Source organism: Emydura macquarii, unplaced genomic scaffold, assembly GCF_026122565.2.
Source record: "Emydura macquarii macquarii isolate MOO-44397 ecotype Brisbane River unplaced genomic scaffold, CSIRO-AGI_Emac_v2 contig_1386, whole genome shotgun sequence".
Taxonomy (NCBI): Eukaryota; Metazoa; Chordata; order Testudines; family Chelidae; genus Emydura; species Emydura macquarii.
The window spans coordinates 1,378,156-1,391,878 of record NW_027131523.1 but is presented as its reverse complement, the minus strand read 5'-3'; the positions used below and the strand labels follow the sequence as shown (position 1 = coordinate 1,391,878).

Below are 13,723 nucleotides of genomic sequence, written 5' to 3'. Positions count from 1 at the left end.
TCCCACGGGGCTGAAATGTCAAATGTCACTTCTTTAGCGTCCCGTGGGATTCCCGGCTCCTTTCTATTTTTCAGAGAGTATATTGCTATTATTGAGATACGGGCATAGATTATATACAAACCTACAGGGCTCGATTTCAGTGTGGCGCTTGGTGCCTGCTGGGCCGTCTTTTTTGATATAAAAGGGTTCTATTTTTTAACGAGGAAGAGGGCTTTTAAGACAGAAGTGGGGGAATTGACCGGGGGGGGGGGGGGGGGGGATTTACCTCCCTGGATTTAGGGGGCGCGATTTGCAGAGCGTTTGGAGGCACGAGGTAATAACGTGGTGAAGAACTGGGCCAATCTCTGGGTTTCCGTTTCCTTGATGTAGATCAGGGGACAGCCACTGGCGTTAACGGAGCCGGACGGCTGCACTGGGGAAAGTGCCGTCAGCTGAAGTGAGGGGGGGATCGGCTGGACAGCCATAGCTGGCCATGGCCCGGTTATCTCACCATCTGACTGACAGAGGAATTTGTGCTTGAAGGGCAGTTGTCTGCTGCCCCTGGGTGACACCCCCCCCCCCGGCTTCCTCTTGGTGCTGTACTAATCAGGTTGGTTTGCACTGGCACGGCCCCTCGGCTCCGCAGATCTCCACGAGAGCCGCCCGCGAACTCTCAATGCATCAGGCACTTTGGACAACCGGCCGGGGGTGGCTGGACGGAGACTGAGCCGCACCCGCCCGCGAGCGGCGCCTGAGCCAGGAGCCAGTCACATGGCAGCCAGCAGGATGCCGGGAATGGGCTACGGGCAGAGCATCAGGCAAACATGTGAGGCCAACGTGGGTGAGCTGTGAATAAAACGTGCAAAATGTGAGTAATCCACGAGGGCACACGTGTAAACCGTGGGCAAATCACGTGTGAAATAGGGGCAAATCATGAGTAAACCATGTGTAAAACCATGAGTAGAACACGTGTAAATCATGAGTAGAACACGTGTAAATCATGAGTAGGACACGTGTAAACCACATGTTGCCATGAGTAGCACGTGTAACCCACGACTAAAACGTGCTGCCATGCGTCAGCCGTGTGCAGCCCGTGTGCTCTCCACCGCCAGCCCTCGCTCCCCAGGAGCTGTTCTCCTGGCCCTGTTTATACCGCCGGCGGCCCCCCACCCCGTAGGCTGGCTGGCGACCGGTGCGGTTTGGAGATTCCTGGCCTGGGGGGTTTATCTAGCCAGGTATTGCCCATGGTTCCAGGATGGCGAACACTTCACTCCAGTGGGAGTGGATCCCGGGATCACAGCATGCAGTGCAGGAATGGACTGTGGAATCCCAGTGTGGGTGTTGACCCTGGGATCCAGTCGTGCCATGCGGGAGTGGATCCTGGGGTCCTGCCCCACCGTGTGGACGTGGATCCCGGGATCCTGCTGTGCTGGAGTGGATCCAAAGGCAGCACATCCCCTGCCCACTTTCCCGTCCATGCCTTGTTAAGGTCCCCCCAGCCAGCCCTGCACCCCGTCTGTCCTCCCCCAGGGCGGGGTGGGGCGGGGCTCACACTGGGGGTTTTACGCGACAACTCGCCCAGGCGACCCTCCCTGTAAATAAATCTATTTTTAAATGAGAGCCTCTCAAATCAGCATCCTTTGTCTCTCAGCTGGGGGGGGGCACAGTGGGTCAGGACACTGGAGAAGGGATGGGTGGGAGGGATCCATGGAGTGGCGGGGCCATGGAGGACTGGTTGGCCGTGGGGGGTGGGGACGGAGTTGGTCAGGGCCCTGGGCGGGGGCGCTCAGTGGGGGGGGGGCAGGAGCTTGGCGTGGCAGGGATGGGGGGCAGCGCGGTCCTGCCCCATCCCCTGTTCCTGGCCTCAAGCCCCTTGTCAAAGTTCATTTCCAGCATGGCTGAGCCTGGGGCAACTGTGGCTGGGGCCTGGGTTCCAGTCTGGGGCCTCCCGAATTCGGGGGGGAGGGAGGGAGAAATCAGGGAGGGGTCGGAGAAGAGCCACGAGGATGATTCAAGGGTGAGCGACTCCAGCTGCTTGGCTGCCCAGAGGGGAGGTGGACAGGAGGCCTGGAGCCCGGGCTGGACGCGCTGGTAGATATTTCAAGGTGGGCCCGCCAGCCCGGTGGAGAACGGTGGGACCCGCGCCAGGGGCTGGACGAAGCCAGCCTGGGTCTCAGGCGTCGCTGTTCAAGGGGAGAGAAACGAACCCTCGGGACGGGCTCCCCTGGGGCGCGGGCGATTCTCCGTCACCGGCCGGTTTTCTGGCGCGCTCGGCTGGTTTTCTAGGCACTCTGCTCTGGGAGTGACTGGGGGGGGATCAGACTAGATGATCCCCCTGGGCCCTTCTGGCCTAGGAAAGGCTGAGGTTCCCGCTGGCCTGGCTGCGCCGCTGTTAAATCCAGGGGCAGGGATGAGCTGGGGCCTGGGGGGGGGGCGACAGGTTTGTGGGTCTAGGCAGCGAGCTCCCCTCGGCCTCCTCTTCCTCCCACGCTGCATTGCAGGGCAACCTGCCCATCGCCCCGACCCGGGGCTCAGGGAACTAAGGGGGAGGGGGGAGCCCGGAGCAGGGCTGGCAGAGGATCGGGAATGAGGGGCACTGGCAGAACTGGAGTAGGGGGAAATCTCATCCCCTCCTCCCCCCCCCCCCCCCACCTCCCTCACCAGCCAGTCCCTGCCCCGGGGCTGGACGGGCGTTAGTACCCCATAGCAGGGCAGGCTGGCCCCACGGCTCTGTGGGGAGGGGGGGCCGTGTGATCTCCCCAATGACGCAAACAAAAACCCACATTCTCTCTTCCAGCTTCACAGCTTTATTCTGTAGCTCCCCCACCCCCCCCTCCGCTCGTCAGAGACGCCAGCCCTCATCCTTCCATCCTGGGGTGGGGGGAGCCCATTTCCTCTCCCCCCCTCCTCCAACCTGGCTGCCACAACTCCGGAGTGAGGCCTTGGCTAAGAAGGGTCTTTGTGCTGGGTCCAGGTGTGTGTGGGGGGAGGCGGGGGCGTGCATGTGTGGCACAGATCTGGGCGGGGGGCAGACCAGGGGCATCCCCCCCTTCAACACCCCAAATATAGGCCTGGAGGGGGGAGGGCTGCGTGTGCGTGGAGGTGGGGAAGTGATGTCACAGACAGGGCTCCCCCCCTCCAAATGTTTCCATCTGTCTCCTGTCCCCCCCTCCCACCGGCGGGGTGGGGGAGGGGCATCGCCTGGGCTCAGGGCTGCCACGCATAGGTCTGGGAGGTGTCGATGTACGGACTGGCCGGGGGGGCGGGGAGAGGCGAGGGGTCCCCCTCTGCCTCCCCCAGGCTGATGAGCGGGGGGTAGATCTCACCGAGGGGGAGGGCGGCCGGGGGCTGGCGGCAGGGCTTGAGGGCGTGCCGGCAGCCCAGCTCTCTGAGCCGCCGGCTGGCGTACCGGGCCAGCACCACCGCGCATAGGCCCGCCAGCAGCGAGCCGCTCACAGCTGCCAGCGCCGCGCCCCCGACCCCGTGTCCCGCCGGTCCCGCCGTGGTCACGTTGAGGCAGGCCCGCTGCGTGCCAGGGGCCGGGGCAGAGGCTCTGGAGAAGTCCCTGGGAGCGCGGGAGGATGCGGCCTTTGTCACAGCGGATACGGTTGCTAAGGAGGATGCGGTGGTTGCTATGGAGGAGGCAGTTGCTCTAGGGGACTCGCCGGCTGCCATAGAGGACACGGTTGCTAGGGAGGTGGCGGTTGCCGTGGGGAAGGATGCGGTTGCTAGGGAGGCCGGTGCCCTTGCTCTGGAGGAGGCGGTTGCCATGGTGGATGTCGCGGTGACCGGGGAGGATGCTGCGGTTGCCAGGGGTGATGCCGTGGTAGCCGGGGAGGATGCTGCGGTTGCCAGGGGTGATGCCGTGGTTGCTGGGGCGGGTGTTGCCATGGCCACCACAGTCAGGCATATCTCATAGCGCGTGGCCGGCTGGAGGTGCGTCAGGTTGACCTGGCGGCTGCCCGGCCGCACCTGGGCCGTGTAGCTCAGGTGGGGGCTATGGATGTGCATAGTGGCCGAGGCCCAGCGGGGGGTGGAGGCCTGGGGGGCTGGTGAGGCCCCTGGGGGGTCCCACGGCAACACCTCCCCCCCCACCCACTCCACCACCACGAAGTGGGATTGGACTTTCTTCACCAGCACCAGCAAGGCTGGCCCCTCCCCATCTCCCGCCCCCCACCCTGGGCCCCCCCCACCTCCCGCAGCCTCCACCTCTGGGCCCCTCTCCCTCCACCGCCCGCCCCCCACCACTTCCAGCACCAGGGTGCGGCTGGCGGAGCCCGCCCCGTTCCACGCCACGCAGGTGTACTGCCCCGCGTCGGCCAGCCCCACCCCGGCCAGCTCCAGGGCTCCCCCGGCCCGTTGCCGGCCCCGCCTCACGCTGGGCAGCCTCTCCCCGGACGGTCCCAGCCAGTAGATCTCTGGGGGCGGCTCGGCGCTGGCCGGGCAACTCAAGGTGATGGACTCGCCGGCCGCCACCTTCAGCTTCTCCAGCCAGCCCTGGGGGGGGAACGCCGGGGGGCAGCCCTGGCCCCCGCTGCCCGCCAGCCCCTCCCGCAGCGGCCGGCCGGCCGTGTCCGGTGGGGCGGCGCAGAGGGTGGCCCGGGGCTCGACCAGCGCCAGCCGGGCCAGCCCCAGCCAGGCGGCCGGGCAGTCACAGCGCAGCGGGTTCCCGTGGAGGCTGAGCATGGCCAAGCCGGGCAGAGATGCCAGCAGCCCCTCGGGCAGCAAGCCCAGGGCCCCATTGGCCGCCAGCAAGCTGCGCAGGGCGGGCGCCCCCCGCAAAGCCGCCGGGTGCAGGGAGGAGAGCCGGGGGTTGTTGTTCAGCTCCAGTTTGGCCAGCTGGGGCAGGCCGTCGAAGGCCCCCTCGGCCACGCCCGTTAGCTCCTCCAGCCCGCTGAGGCTCAGCTCCTCCAGGCGCGGCGTGCCCCGGAAATCGCCCGCCCGCAGCTCCCCGATCGGGTTCTTGTTGAGATCCAGGAACTTGAGCAGGGGCAGGCGGCTCAAGGCGGCCGTGGGCACCTGGCCCAGCCGGTTCTCAAAGAGCGACAGGCTCTCCAGCTCGGCCAGCCCCTGGAAGGCGTCGGCGGGCAGCTCCCGCAGCCCCAGGCCGGCCAGCACCAAGCTGTGCAGCCGCCCCAGCGGCTGGAAGCTGCCGGCCGCCAGCCGGGCGATGGGGTTCTCGCCGATCATGAGGATCTCCAGCCGGGGCAGCGGCACGAACCAGCGGCGGTCGATGGCGCGCAGCCGGTTGGCGTTGAGGTGCAGCCGGAGCAGGCTGGCCAGGCCGGCGAAGGCCGAGGGGGCGATGGCGGCCAGGCGGTTGTGGTTGACGTACAGCTCTTCCAGGGCCGTCAGCCCCCGCAGGCAGCCGTCCGGCAGCTCCTCCAGCTGGTTCTCCTCCAGGTAGAGGGTGACGAGGCGGGAGAGGTTGGCCAGGCCAGCGTGGCGCACGCTGGCCAGGCGGTTCTGGGACAGGTCCAGCTCTGTCAGGTTGGGCAGGCGCTGAAGCTCCCCGGAGAGCCGGCTGATCTTGTTGCTCTGCAGCAACAGGACCTGGGTGTCGGAGGCGAGGTCGGCCGGCACCCGCGTCAGCAGCAGGTCGTTGCAGTCCACCGTGCGCGCCTGGTGGTAGACGGACTGCGGCGTGAACCACGGCCGGGTCTCACACACGCACTGCGGCGGGCAGGAGGCCAGCAGGCGGCTGGCTTGGAGCAGCACAGCCAGCAGGGCCCGGAGGGGCATCCTTGGCCCGGGCGGGGGGCAGCCCCCAGGAAAGGGGGCCCGAGGGAGAGGGGGGCGTGGCTGGGAGGCAGCTCCGGGGGGATGCGGCCGGTGGAGGAGAAGCTACGGGGGCCGGTGGTCCAAGGACATCTGGGAAAGAGAGAGGGAGACAGACGGATGGATGCCAGCACTGACTGCCGGGGAGAGCCCCCAGGTGAGCCCCCGTACCCCACGGCGCCCCACAGAGCCCGGCACTGACTGCCAGGGGAGAGCCCCCCGGCCGAGCCCCCCCGTCCCCCAGTGCCCCCAGAGCCCGGCCCTGCCTGCCGGGGGAGATGCCCCTGGTGTCAGGGATGGGTGTTTCCACCCCGACCCAGGGCGCCTGCCCCCAATCTGTCGTCTCAACGCGCCACGTGGGGATTGCCAGGATTCGGGGGCTGGCGGCAGCAGGGAATGGTGGGTAATCGCTGACCTACTTAAATCACTGCACGGCACCAGCTCCTCCCCCCGCCTAACCCTGCCCCCAATTCCTGCCCCCTCCCTCTAGGGCCACATAGCGGAGGGGTTGGGGGGGGGCCTTAATCCCACCCTGTAGCTCATAGGGCTTGAGGGGGCAGAGGCAGAGCTGGGGGTGGGGGGCCCAGGGCTGAGCTAAGTGGGGGGGCTGTGGGTCAGGAGTGAGGGGCACAGACAGCAGCGGGGGAGGGGGAGCCCCCCCCCCACACACTGGCTCTATTTTTAGACGCCCCTTCCCGAAGTTTGGCTTCTGTTGCTGCTGCTCCAGGGTGGCTGCAAATCAGCCCCCCCAGCGCAAAGCCTGGCACCCTGCCAACAGCTAGGCCTGCCCCCCCCCCCGCCCCCGCCTGATGGTGCTGCTCACTCCTGACCTGCAGCCTGGCTATCTCCAGCCTGGGGCTCCCCCCCCGCCCCCACTTTCTGCTGGGGGGGGGGCTGGATGCAGCCTTGATATCAGGAAACAGCTTTAAAAACAAAGGAAAAGGGAAAGTGAGGGGGGGTGGGGGGCTGGGAGCCAGAACTCCTGGGTTCTCTCCTGGGGGAGGGGAGGAGTCTATTGGGGCGGGGGGGGGGTGGGGGGGGGGACTCCCGCCCATCTCTGCCTGGTTTCCAGTTCCAGGATCTGACAGTCGGGAGCAGGCGGCTCATGAATATTGATGAGGGCTGTTGAATAATTGAGCCTGTTCCCAGAAGCCCCGGCTCGGTGCTGACCCCATTGCTGAGGTTGGTGGGGGGGGGAGGCTGAAATGAGGGCATCTGCCTGCGGCGCCTCCTGCTGGATACTGGTGTGTGGGCTCCCATCCAGCCCCAGGCTGGGGACTGGCTGGTTTGGGGGTGCATGGGCGGGGGTGGGGCCTGTCCCCTGTAAGTGGATAGACAGATGTGACTGGATAGAGAATGGGTGTACTGGGGCGGAGAGACAGACAGTAGATGATGGGGGTGTGACGGGCCGGGCCGGCCAAAAGGAGATGAAATGTATGGTCTGTGTCAGTTTTAAAAGGATTTTTCCGGACTCTAACTGAATTCAAAGGCTCCTAGGGGAGGGTGGAAAACAGAAACTAATCTCAGCCAGAGGAGTTCATACCCTGGGTCTGCAACGTGGGGAAATGGCTCTTGGGACCCGAATGGTTATTTTGCTCAAGTTGGAACAATATTGGTGGGGAGGAAAAGGTCTGTTTGTTCTAGCGAGTCCTGGCATTTCAGGCTGGGAGGGACCGTCTGGGAACAAATAAAAGCAGAGGGAAATGCAGGCGAAATGTTTCAGGGACCCGCGCTGCGTTCTGGGGCAAAGAGCAGGGGAGATACAAAAATGCCCCCACACGGTTGGGTAAAGAAGTGAAGTGAAAACTCTGGATTTGGGCCGGGGGCTTTTAGGCGACAGAGCTGTGCAAACCAGAGGAAGGATCAGTGAGAACAGAGCTAAAACCAGCGAGCTCAATTATTGCCTTTGCATAGAATCCATCGGCCCCTGGGGCTGCCTGAGTCCCAGAGCAGACAGGGCCTGTTGCGTGGGTGTGGTTTGAAATCACGGACCAGGAAACGACAGTGAAAGATCAGCGAGAGACGTTCCGGGGTGGTTGAGATTCATGGGACGAACAGCCCCGGCAAAATCTGCGGCCACCAAATCGAAGTGGGACTGGTTCAAAGAGAACCATTTTGCTTGGGCGGCTGGATTGGCCGGACCCAGCAGAGACACGCAGTGAAAATGTAGGTCAGGAAATTCAGTCAAACTGTCGATTTCGGCTGGGTGTGTGTGTGTGTGAGGGGGGCAGATGAAATCTCTGCATGAAACCAATGGGAAGTGGTGGTGGGGGGGGGAATTGGTGGAAGAAAGTCAGTGAAAACCACACAGGTTTGGGGGGGCGCCCAGGACACAAAAAGAAGCAAACGAAACTAGTCAGTTGTTTTGGGAACATCCAAAATGAGGGCAAAGCTTCGGGCAAACACCTGACCGAGGGGGGAGGCTGGCAGGTTTTCAGCGTCAAAATTAGCATGAACAAAACGTGGCTAAAGACACGAAGGGAAACCGGCAGGCTTGGGACGCCGCGTGGCAGCTGTTGGTGTCCCCTGCAACCAGCCGGGAGGGGAAGGGTGGCCAAAGCCAAATGAACCCAGTCGTAGGGCGACCTGTGGGCAGAACCACCCAGAAGATGGAGAGACGGACCGACCTCACTACGCCTGCCCCAGTGGAGCGAGTCATCTGTCTCGCTGGGAAAAACCCAGGAGTCCTGGCTCCCAGCCCCCGCTCTAACCACTAGACCCCACTCCCCTCCCAGAGCCAGAACCCAGGAGTCCTAGCTCTCAGCCCCCCCTGCACTAACCACTAGACCCCACTCCCCTCCTGGAGCTGGGGATTGAACCCAGGCATCCTGGCTCCCAGCTCCTCTGCTCTCACCCACTGCCTCAAACTTTCTCTTTGAAGTTTGTCTAGATCAGGCAGAGCAGCCGTGAGCGGAAGGTCAGTTTGGTCTGGTCTGAGGCGCCTGATCCCAGCCCTCCTGATACCCCCAAACCCTTACCCCCCTTCACTATATTTGGGGAGGGATAGTGGGGGGGGGGAGCCCCAGGTGTGAGTGATGGAAAATGTCAAAACTTGCCCTCCCCCCCCCCGTGTCCAGTCATTCCCAGGGGCCATCAGAGCTCGTTAGCAGAGTGCTAATTGGAGAGAGACATGGGGGGGAGGGGAAGGATGGATGGCTAGATAGACAGAGGGAGGGACGGAGTGATGGATGGATAGACAGATGGCTGGCTGGCTGGCTGGCTGGCTTTCTCCCTAGGCGGGTGGTGAAGCGCTGGGATGGGTTACCAGGGAGCTGGTGGAATCTCCATCCTTGGAGGTTTTGAAGGCCCGGCTTGACAAAGCCCTGCCTGGGATGGGTTATTCGGGCCGGTCTTGCCCTGAGCAGCGGGTGGCACTCGATGACCCTCCTGACGTCCCTTCCAACCCTCATCTTCTCGGATTCTGTGGATGGACAGATGGCTGGCAGGGGAAATGGATGGACAGACGGACAGTGGAGTGGATGGATGGATGGATGGATGGACAGATGGCTGGCAGGGTGGGTAGCTGGACAGACGGACGGCCGCCCAGCATGGTGGATGGGTGGATGAATGGACAGGTGAACGGGCAGCTGGTGCGGTGGGTGGATGGACTGATGGGCAGCATGGTGGACGGATGGATGGATGGATGGACGGACGGACAGACAGACAGCTGGATGGCGCCGTGGGTGGATGGACTGATGGACAGTGTGGTGGATGGACGGACGGACAGATGGGTAGGTGGTGTGGTGGGTGGATGGACTGATGGACGGTGTGGTGGGTGGATGGATGGATGGACGGACAGCTGGATGGCGCAGTGGGTGGACGGACGGACGGAGGGACGGATGGATGGGCAGGTGGCATGGCGGGTGGATGGACAGATGGGTGGATGGTAGCCTGGTGCGGGAGGGAGGGGGTGGACAGACGGACGGCGAGGTGAGTGGCCGGCCGGCTGGCCCGGTGGGTGCAGGGACGGATGGTCGGCAGGGTGGACGGACGGATGGGTGGGTGGACGGACGGACGGCCGTTGGGGCGGGAGGCGCAGGTGCGGACGGACGCAGGGAGGCGTCGCCTGCCCCGGCCCCCCCGCCCTGCCCCGCCCCCACTCACCTGGCGCTCCGGGCTCCCCCGGCTCCCGCACGCCGCGGAATCCCGGCACCAGCTGATGGGAGGTGGGGAAAAGGACCGGCCTGGCCACGCCCCCTGGGTGACGGAGAGGCCGCCCCGGCCAATGGGGGATGAGGGGCCACCTACGAGGAGCTCACATTGAAGTGGGGAGGGGGCATGATGTCATGGAGGAGCGGCTCAGCCCTTGGGGCTGGGGGCCCGGACGCCTGGGTTCTCTCCTTGGCTGGGGGGGGGGGGGGGGGGGGGGTATGTGGGGTCTAGTGGTTAGAGTGGGGGGGGGGGGTCTGGGAGCCCGGACGCCTGGGTTCTCTCCTTGGCTCGGGGGTGGGGTCTAGTGGCTAGAGCCGGGGGGGGGGCCCAGGGCTGGGTGCGGGTCCGGAGTGACTCCGGCACAGGATCCCCGCAGGGGAGCCGGAGCCAAAATTAGCTGCGTAAACACCAGCAGCTGCAGCCGCCCCCATGGGGATAAAAACACCCCGCCCCGCCCCCTCCCCTGTGACCCGCAGCCCCCGCGAGCCCAGCCCTGGGCTCCCCCCCCCAGCTCAGCCGGTGCCCCTCACTCTCGACCCGCAAACCCCGCGAGCCCAGCCCGGCCCCCCCCCAATTCTTCCCATCCGCGCACCCCCCTGGCTTTCGGGACCCCATCCGCAGCCGGGGGTTCGGGCCCGGGTGTGTTTTGTGGTCAGCGGCGCCCTCTCGTGGCCATGTGCGGGACTAGCCCAATACGCGGGGCACTGGATCGGCTCGGATCCGGCCGGGAACTGATGCCAGGTGTCGGCTCGGGGCCCGGATCGGGGCCGGTGGCCCCTAGAGGGGAAAGGCCTTTATCCCATAAACAGAGGTTGGTGGATTAGGACAGCTGGACGGACGGAGGGATGGACAGGGGTGCATGGGGATGGATGGATGGACAGACAGAGGGGCGTGTGGGGATGGACGGATGTATGGACAGCGGGATGGACAGAGGGGCGTGTGAGGATGACAGTTGGCCTGCTCTGCTGGGTGGCCTGTTCCCAGGTGTGCGGCTCAGGGGACCTGGCGCATTTGGCTCCGGTTCTTCATGGCTCGGCTCCACGTGCCAGGGCTGCGGGACCAGTTTTGGGATGGGCGAGGCCGGCCTGTGGAGGGCACCCCAGGCCCTGGAAGCCACGCCGGGTGCGGGCCGGTCCCTCAGCCCAGAGCCTCCACGGGTCCCTGGAGCCCCCTGCTGCCGAGCGCCGTCAGTCACACCGACCTACCCGGAGAGGGATCAGCTGAGGGCGCCGTTCAACCAACCCCACCTGCCCTGCTGGGCTGCGGGGTCCCCGCCTGCCTCCAGCCTGGAGCTCGCAGGGAGCTAGAGAAAGTGTCTGGCACGGAGGAGCCTGGACCCAGGGCCCGTGGATCTGAGCCAGGCCCGCCCTGCCAGGCGTGAGCTGCGGGCGGCTCTCCAGCGCCGCCTCCGAGGCAAAAACTTTCCTCTCCTCCTTCCGACACTCAGCTGACCTGCTGACATGGGAGAAACCTGCCCGAGGTGCCTGCATTTGAAGGCCAGAAGGGCCCCTCGGCTGGGATCTGTGCCCCCCTCCCTGGGCAGAGATTTTTCTCCCAGCGGTTGCCCCGGAGCAGGGCGTGAAGGGGGAACTACCAGATGAAGAGTCCTGGGTTTCTGCCAAGAGGTGGTGGCTGGCTCTTGACCACACTCAACCAGGCGTGGCGGGTTTCTCCTCCGCAAACGGCAAACCAAAGAATCCCCTGACTGTGACCGTGGGGAGGCACCACCCACGCGACCCACCACGGACAACGGCCCCGCTCACCCGTGTGCCTGACCAGCCACGTCGTGCCTGACTGACCCGGTGACCCTGCCTTCTCGGTGAGGTGACTGGCTCTGCGGAGGTGGGGAACGCGGCGGACGTGAGACACCTTGACTTGAGCAAAGCGTTCGATACGGTCTCCCGGTGTTCCTGCCAGCAAGTTAAAGATGTGTGGGTTGGATGAATGGACTGTACGGTGGATAGAAAGCTGCCTGGATCATCAGGCTCCACCGGCAGTGATCAATGGCTCCATGTCTAGCTGGCAGCCAGTCACAAGCGGAGTGCCCCAGGGGCCGGTTTTCTTCAACATCTTCATTCATGATCTGGAGGATGGGGTAGATGCACCCTCAGCAAGTCTGCGGATGACGCTAAACTGGGGGAGTGGTAGATACGCTGGAGGGCAGGGATAGGCTACAGGGTGACCTAGACACATTGGAGGATTGCGCCCAAAGAAACCTGATGAGATTCAACAAGGACAAATGCAGAGTTCTGCACTGAGGATGGAAGAATCCCAGGCACTGCTACGGACTGGGACTGACCTAGGCAGTGGTTCGGCAGAAAAGGACCTGGGGGTTACGCTGGACGTGAGTCAGCAGTGCGCCCTGGGCGCCAAGAAGGCTAGTGGCTTATTGGGCTGCATTAGTAGGAGCATTGCCAGCAGATCGAGGGCAGTGATCATTCCCCTCTATTCAGCACTGGTGAGGCCTCATCTGGAGTATTGTGTCCAGTTTTGGGCCCCCCACTCCAGGAAGGATGTGGACAAATTGGAGAGGGTCCAGCAGAGGGCAACAAAAATGATGAGGGGGCTGGAGCACAGGACTTATGAGGAGAGGCTGAGGGAACTGGGCTTGTTTAGTCTGCAGAAGAGAAGAATGAGGGGGGATTTGATAGCAGCCTTCAACTACCTGCAGGGGGTTCCAGGGAGGATGGAGCTAGGCTGTTCTCAGTGGTGGCAGATGACAGAACAAGGAGCAATGGTCTCAAGTTGCAGTGGGGCAGGTCTAGGTTGGACATTAGGAAAAGGTTTTTCCCTAGGCGGATGGTGAAGCACTGGAATGGGTTACCTAGGGAGGTGGTGGGATCTCCATCTTTAGAAGTTTTTAAGCTGAGGCTTGACAAAGCCCTGGCTGGGATGGTTTAGTTGGGGTTGGTCCTGCTTTGAGCAGGGGGTTGAACTAGACACCTCCTGAGGTCCCCTCCAGCCCTGATTTTCTATGATTCTATATAGTGGTGGCCACCGTGCAACGCCCCCCGTCGCTCCCCCCGGAGGCCTGGGAATGGCGTTCGAATCTCAGGATTCCACAGGCCGTGCGACGGGAGGAGACGAAACGCCAGGCGCCAAGCGTCCAGCTCCTTCCTTCTGCAGGTCGGCAAGTCACAGTCTCCTCTGGGCTGGGCCGGTTTTGGCCCCGCGCCCCCTTTGAAGCACTCCCCTGGGATGCCCAGCCCCCGTCACTGGCTACTCCCCAAAATACCGGCCCCGCTGCCCCCAAAGGAAGTGCCAGAACTTTGCTCCCGCCGCCCGTGGAGCTGGCTTCACAGTGGCACCAAGAAGAAGTTTACTTCCTAGCTGTGGGGTGATGGGGGGGGGGGCGTCTTCGCCTTCTTGATTGCCCCCCCACCCCCAAGTTCCTGGTTTGCGCATCGAGCCTCACCGAGCCCCCCCATGGCTTGTCTTCCCTGGTGCCTTCATGGCTCTCCGCTGCCTTCGGGTGGAGACGGGCCCGTTGCGTTAGCCACAGTGGCCACAAGCGCAGCCGACCGAGGGCACGAGGTGAAAAAATGACCCTCTCAGCTGGCAGAAAACTGGTTTCTCCCCCTCTGCGGGTGACTCGGGCGCGTTCTTAGCCGGGCCCAGGGTGCCTATGGCCCTCCTCCCGTAGCATCTCCGCACGCATTTCACGAGGCTGGCGGGCACCAGGGCATGCCTTGGCGAAGCAGGATGTACGTCTCTGGACCAGGTCGGTGCAGAGGTGACTTTCCCTCTGGATTTGGCCCTGGTGCGACGGCTGCTGGGATCCTGCCTCCGGGGTTGGTGGCCAGGACTCCAGACG

The 13,723-nt window shown here is 64.2% G+C and overlaps 1 protein-coding gene across 1 annotated transcript; it reads right to left on the bottom strand.

The window, feature by feature from the left end:
- Positions 1–3,186: 3,186 nt before the first annotated feature.
- LOC137155944 (leucine-rich repeat neuronal protein 1-like) lies at positions 3,187–9,907 on the bottom strand. The gene is made up of 2 exons (XM_067552420.1): positions 9,862–9,907; positions 3,187–5,850 (listed from the first exon to the last, which is right to left on the bottom strand). The coding sequence occupies exon 2, from the start codon at positions 5,719–5,721 to the stop codon at positions 3,187–3,189; it is 2,535 nt and encodes an 844-aa protein (XP_067408521.1). The 5' UTR covers positions 5,722–5,850; positions 9,862–9,907.
- Positions 9,908–13,723: the final 3,816 nt, after the last annotated feature.